We start from the raw sequence: 6,858 nt of genomic DNA, 5'->3' as shown, positions 1-6,858 counted from the left end.
AGGTCGTGCAGCTGGTGAACGGCAAAGCTGGGAATGAGCCCCAGGTCCTCCACGACACCAGCTGCGTGCTTGCACCCGCTGTACCCCCCACCCCCAGGGGCCCGGCGCTGGAGCCCTGGCCCCTCTTTAAGGCCATGGACTCCTCCTTCCGGCACCTTTAACGTTCCTCTGTGGCAAGTGAAAGGAACAGGCATGCTTTTTTGTTAATAAAGTAGAATAACATTTATTTATTTCTTATAAGTTTTATTATACATGCTATATTCATGGAAAATCAAGAACTTTGAAGGAACTCAAATTAGATATAAATTATGTTCAGCTGAGCTGGCTATGCATCAAGTTTAGCATGAGAACAGTTAAGCTGCAGCTTTCTTCTCCTTGTAGGCTGCCATCATTTTCTTGATTTCGGCAATAGCTTTGCCTGGATTCAGCCCCTTGAAAAAAGAGAAGAGAATCAATAGTAAATGATAAGTGAAACTGAATGGAAGAAGACCTTGGGTGAAACTCCTCCACCCCGAGCTGATAGTGTCGAAGCAGAGTCAATGCAAATCAGCACCTCTAAATCCCAGGGGCTGGGGTGACGAGCTCTCTTCCGTGTCTACTTTCAGACATTTAAAAACGGGCAGCTTGCTCTGGCAAGAGCCCTGTCTTGTTTTATCACTGCAGCAGGCAAACAAGACCAGGGCCGAGCCATGTTCTCTGAATGCCCAAAGATACCCAGGAAGGAGTGTCTCTTCCACTGACTGTAGCTGGTGTCCAAATTAGCCAGACATTCCAAAAGATGTCCCACAGCACCGTGACACTAAGGCATCATCAGAAATCAGCACATACAAGCTCTCAGAGGTGTGTGGAGGAGACTCTGGCTCCGCTCCACCTCCAGTGGCAAGCTTGCTCTCTGCCGGCTGCCTCTTCACGAGCACACCCCACTGCTGACACTTCAGTTCTGAGGCAGAGCCGAGGGCCACTGGCCCCGCGTACCTTGGGACAGGTCTGTGTGCAGTTCATGATGGTGTGGCAGCGGTACAGAGAGAACGGGTCCTGCAGCTTGGCCAGACGCTCCTCTGTGAAGTCGTCTCTGGAGTCGATCATCCAGCGATAGGCCTGGGAAACAGGGACGGATGGGCTGAGCTGTCATCTTAACCGGCCAGAGGAGCCCTCTGGTCCACCTCAGCTCCGGGAGCACAGGAGAACGGGGGGTTCTCTCAGCTTCGATGCCTTGTCTCCATACTCTAGCTCTTGCCATCTTTCAAGGAAAGGCGCCCAACTCTCTTGATTAATGACCCCCCACGAACCTCTGAACCACTGCACCTGGTGCTTAATTAAATACAATCAGGCATCATCTTCTAATGATTTCAAGTTGCTCATTAGCTTCCTTCCCCAATTATGAACTAGTGAAGGCAGGGACTGTGTCATATGAATCTCTATCTGTCTTCCTGGCACCTACCCACTTGTCTTAGAGTAAACTGATGACTTAACAGACCTGTCTAGAGATAATGTTTGCTGCACTTACTGATTTATCCCAGAAGCCTGAGACCAACCAGCTGAACACTGACTAACCTGCTGACCACTGGGCCTGCTCTGATAGTGTAACTGAGAGGACGTCCATGTTTCCTGACAACTCAGGCCCCCGCTTCAAGTGCCAGCTGTGAATGTGCCTCATTATTCAATCTTGGCCGTGGCTGGGAGTCAACACTGCTAAATTGTCACACAACCGCACCATTTCTCTTTTTTGTGGGAAAATGAGACGTTTTTGTGAGTTGCTCAAGAGTCTGTGGAAGGCACTGACCACAAATCTAAAATGTATAACTTTTCTGGGAATGAAGACAGTGACTTTCATAGAGTGAAAGGAAATGCAATGCAATAATGCTTTCTATGCAGCCCTTAACCCCAGTTCTCCAGGCTTCCATTAGCCTGGAAACAATTTCCAACCTGACAGCTAGCTGGGCAGTCGCCCCCTCAACGACACTTCTCTCTCCCGCTTGCACCTTCAAAATCCCTGCGAGAGGGAGATGGGGAGCCACGACAGATGCAGTCTGAGGAAAGTAGGCCAGTGGGTAAGCACCAGCTGCAGAGGAAACACTTTTTAAATATCTGCAAGGCATGGTTTGCCAACCAGCATGTCACCACCCCGGGCGTGACCCTCACCACACTGAAACGGAGGCCTTTTGCAGACGAAGCCCTAGATTTACTAAAAGCCAAGTGAAGACAATGCAACTGATTACCCTGTTTGTAATGGATGCCAATGAAGGGAGTCACTGCCCCCTGAATGACTGGTATCCAACAATATAGTGTCCTCTGGAATTCCTGGATGCTTGAGTTTAAACTTCTCCTAAAGCAATTACGGAGCACCTTACCTGCATAAGAACTGCAGGCCCCAAATATTTGTCTCCATTCCACCAGTAGCTCGGGCAGCTGGTGCTGCAGCAGGCACAGAGAATGCACTCATACAGCCCATCCTGTGTGGGGAGAAAAGAAAGGGCCCATCACATCCTTAGGTGACTAAAGGTGAGGTCTGGGGTCCGCGCATGAACAAAGTGCCTACTTGCATGCGTGTTTTCTTGGCAAAATCCTAGCAGTGGTTTGCAGAGATTTACCAGATTCATAAAAAAGATCTTGGAATTGAAATGTAAACATTTGCTGAATTAGAGCCCAGCATTCTTAAGTCCAAGTGTAATGTACTTATCCTTCAATCAATAACCCCACTTATCTAAAACAAAAACAAAAGAAACAAACACCATCATGAAAAAACCTGACTGCCTAGAATGCGGTCTAAGAGAGACTAAAAGGCCCTGGGTGCTGAGGCACCTAGCAGTTTACACCAGCTTCCGCCTGGCCCAGGGGAGGGGACCTCAGGTTTTCAGTGGGAACGTCAACATCACCCTAAATAACAGCCAGCTGCATGGAGCACCATGTGCTTTCCGGACTTGACCGCATTTGGTTATCACAATAATCCTGTGAGGTGAGTACTATTAAGGGTCCCATTTTACGGGTAAGGAACTGATGCTCTGAGAGGTTAGGTCACTTGCCCAGGGTCACTCAATGGCAAGTAGCACAGCTGGGATGGGACCCCAGGGGGTGTGACTCTGGAATCCCTGCTCCTTAACACCTGCCACTCTGACGTTATCTGCCCAACCAGTTCTACCAAACTGGACTTCTAGATTTTGGGGACCAACAGAAACCGATTAAAAGAAGCAAAACAGAAGAACGCGCTGATATCTAAAGAGGCAGCTCATGACAGATGATACAGAGTTTTGGTTACGATTGTAACCATGAGTCTTCAACAAAAGCCGTGTAGTGTTGAGGCAGCTGTTATGAGTGCAACCTGGGCCCACTGGTCTTTTAAGCATAAGGTAAGAGGATTAAAGCGCCTTAATGATAGTCATCTTCTTTAGTCTACCTGTAGAAAAATCCGTAACAAGAAATGAATTAGGAATTTTTGGATGGAACTTGAAGGATAAAGATGTTTATCTAGCCTTCTCCATAACAGGAAAGAATGGAAATCACCTCATCGCTCCACGGCAGTGGTTAGCTCAGGCAAGGTGCCTGCACCTGGAGCAGTAGGAAGCTAAGGGGAAGCAACGCTTAGGAAGAATTTTCAAGAACACGCACAATAACATGAGTGAGAAAAAGCAGACACAAAAGCATCTTTACATTTTGACCCCTGCTATGTCAAGATATATAAAAGAAAAACAAAGGTAGTTGTCAACAAAAGTTATCTTTGGGTGGTGGGGTCTTTGATTATTTTAAAAATTAGTTCTCTGTATTTTCCAATTGTTTACAATGAGCATTACGGCTTTTAAAATCATGAAAAAAGTTCAGCATATTAATTTAAGGAAGTGAAAAATACTAAATAAACAGATGTTGGTATTTAAATGAGTACATATTGATTATTGAGAAAAGAAAACAGGCTGAGTGAACCCTTCATTCCCTAACACCGCATCAAGGAGATCAAGGAGATGTTTCCTCGCTGCGAGCTACCCGAGGAATGCGAGATGACGGGTTGGACAAGAGTAGCCAGTTCCAACCTGGAGCCTGGGATGTGGCAGGCTCCCTGGGAGCTAGAAATGGAGGGCAGAGCTATTCCTGAGAACAAGAAACTCTTTCAAGCGGAGTCAGCTGCTCTCACAACATCATGTGTTGACCCTCATGGTCTCCATGAGGACAGAGCCGGGCATTCTTACAAGGGCTCTCTTGTTTTAACGTTTTATGGAGAACAGGAGAACGCTATATACTCCCCAGACCTAAAAGGTAGAATCCATTTATTCATTCACACAACTAATATTTATTGATAAAATAACACGATCCAGAAAGAAGTAAGACACAGCCTGTAGTCGGCTCAGTCAGCCGATGGACCAGAATGTCAATGATTCTCTTAGGGTAAGGGGTGTGTTGGGAGGAACACAAGAAGTCGTGAGAGTCAGACAGAGCCTGTCCTTGGCCTTGTGCAGCCGTGTTGTTGGGACCCAACTCCATTTGGTCCCCTCCCCATCTCCTCCTCTCCACAGGGACACTGAGAGTGTAAGGGGTGTGCATGCAAATCAGAGACTTCTCAGAGGAGGGAAAAGTTATGCAAGGGAAGGCGACTAAACACTTGAGAAGAACTCCTTCTCTTTCGAGGACTTCCTAGCCTGGACACAGGAGCTGCAACTCCCAGACAGTGCGAAGGCAGCCACTGGACACGTGGTGTTAGGCAAGGTCACTTAGGCTCTAGTCCCACGTTCCCGTTCACTATTTTACTCCCATCTACAGAACAGGGCGGGGGCAGCAAGACCGCAAATGGCCAGTGGGTTTTATTTGCCCGCAGCGTTAAAGAGCTGTTCTGACTTAGCCGTCAACTTGCACGGACGGGCCAATTCACGTCCTGTTTTCTTAACCATCGCGCCACTCAGCCGGCCCCACGTCCTGTTTTCTTTAGAAAAAGACAACTTGGTGGGCACTGCCCCTTGCAGCAGGACGTGGGCACTTGAGCTCCTTGGTCTATTCTGGGCCCTTCATTGCTCCCACTACCCACCCGGCCCTCAGAGGATGGGTGTCCAACCCTTGGACAGATGCTTTTGAAGTTCCTTTCCAGAACACACCACGTGGTCTGCATTATCTCATGCTGCTACCCCCCCACCCATCTCTTCAACCCACACATCCTGGCAAACATCTACGCAACAAAATTCCTCAAATCAAAACAAATGGAGGGTAATGACCAGTTTCTCCCGATCTTCTATGGACTGCAGGTACTGCTGCTTGCCTTCCTGGGATTCATCCTTCTTCTTCAAATAAGGCTCAATGGATTTGTACTGAGCATAGAAGTTGCTCAAATCCTGAGGAAAAGAGGAAGAAGAAAAGGGTCAGATCCCACCTTCACCCCTTAGCTTTCTTCTCGACCCCATTTCTTGGACACGGCCTACTTTTCTGCCCTATGACAGACAGAAGTCAGACTCTGCCCTTGGTAAGTGCAGAGATTCTGAAAGGAGAAATGGTCACAGTGTTAAGTGTAGGTATGCTTCAGCCCTTTGGGAACCTTCCAATCCCATCTGCCCTTGAAAACACCCCATCAGTGAAGGCGGTCAAGTACAGGGACGGAGATATTAAAGCAAAAACAACTGTTGCTTTCCAAATTGGTATTTTCCACATGAGTTCTTTGTAGTTATGGCCAAATTCTTTATTTCCAGGACTGTTCCAACTCTAATTCTGCACGCTATTATTCCCAAACAATCTTCACCAAATGAGCTGCCGGAGAATCTTGTAGGTGTGTTTATCTTCCAACATTCAAACTGCGTAATTAAACTCAGGAGAAAAGCCTGCATTAAAGAACTAACAGCACAGCCTGCACACACCTCTCCCCAGGCAAACAAAACGGGGGGGGGGGGGGGGAGATGCAGAACTCACAGGAACAAGGTCCTTTATCACATACATATGTGGAAGAGGGTAGATTTTTGAGACTTTGCTGAGGTTGGTGTCAATCCTTCGGGTGCAAGCGAGAGTGTTGCCCCCATTGATGTTCATTGCACAGGAGCCACAGATACCTGCGGGAGGAAAGACATTTAACACTCCCTTACCCAGATGCAGAGCCATGTGGCGGGGTTGTCGTTTCTCTACCCTCGGGAGCAGCACTGACAGGCAACACGCGCGGCAGAGGCGCCTGCAGCTCTCCTTTTTTTCCTCCTCCTTCCTGACTAGAGTGTAGATCTACCCATTGTAGTTCCAAAAACCATTTTGTGACCTTGAGGCAAACGTGAGGTTGGATGGCACTGGAGGACAGGAGCCTGGGATGCTGCTGGCAACACGGAGTTCCCAACACACCAGTCCTACTTCCACCCTTCATGTATGTTGAGAGAAAAATCAGCCTGTTGTTTTTCTTTTTTAAGAGTCACTGTTATTTCAACTCAAACTTGAACAGATACACTACCCAGAAGTGAATCAACACTGTCTGGGTCATCTTGTGGCTGAGGCCTAGGTACAGATTATCCAGAGGTAGCTCTTATTCTATTGTTTCCATAAAACAAGCAACACCGTGGTTGCCCTGGGGATATGAAACCCACAAAAGCTGCCTGAGCACTGACTCTCCAAGAAGAACGAACTAATGTGAAACCAAAGCAAAGTAAATCAAACCAAGCAAAAATAAGGTGCTGACCAAGGGCCCTAAAACGAGAATTTTCTTAGCCTGGACTCATTTCCTGCATATGGAAATTTCCTGGGTATTTCAGAGTTTAAAAATGACTCTGCAATCTCAGCCTCTGGTACCGCTTTTCTGAAGCTGTTTTTTGCAGCTCATCAGGCTAGGGGAATGTGATTATTTGTGAAACTTGCACTGGGTTTTCACTTTTATAAGACTCTATCTACTCTCTCCCTCTCCTGGAAATCTTTTTT

The 6,858-nt window shown here is 47.3% G+C and overlaps 1 protein-coding gene across 2 annotated transcripts in view; it reads right to left on the bottom strand.

Moving 5' to 3' along the window:
* Positions 1–200: 200 nt before the first annotated feature.
* SDHB (succinate dehydrogenase complex iron sulfur subunit B) overlaps positions 201–6,858 on the bottom strand; it is a 25,686-nt gene continuing 19,028 nt past the window's right edge. The window contains exons 4-8 of one of the 2 annotated variants that reach the window (XM_019654909.1): positions 5,878–6,014; positions 5,193–5,309; positions 2,352–2,453; positions 976–1,098; positions 201–431 (exon numbers count right to left, since the gene is read on the bottom strand). In XM_019654909.1, coding sequence (XP_019510454.1) covers positions 354–431; positions 976–1,098; positions 2,352–2,453; positions 5,193–5,309; positions 5,878–6,014 — 557 coding nt within the window. In that variant the 3' untranslated portion in view covers positions 201–353. The remainder of the gene's footprint in view (positions 432–975; positions 1,099–2,351; positions 2,454–5,192; positions 5,310–5,877; positions 6,015–6,858) is intronic. The other variant, XM_019654908.1, reaches the window with a different exon arrangement.

This window comes from Hipposideros armiger, unplaced genomic scaffold (assembly GCF_001890085.2).
Source record: "Hipposideros armiger isolate ML-2016 unplaced genomic scaffold, ASM189008v1 scaffold_232, whole genome shotgun sequence".
Taxonomy (NCBI): Eukaryota; Metazoa; Chordata; class Mammalia; order Chiroptera; family Hipposideridae; genus Hipposideros; species Hipposideros armiger.
Note: the sequence above shows the minus strand (reverse complement) of the source record. Positions and strands in the feature narration are given on the sequence as shown.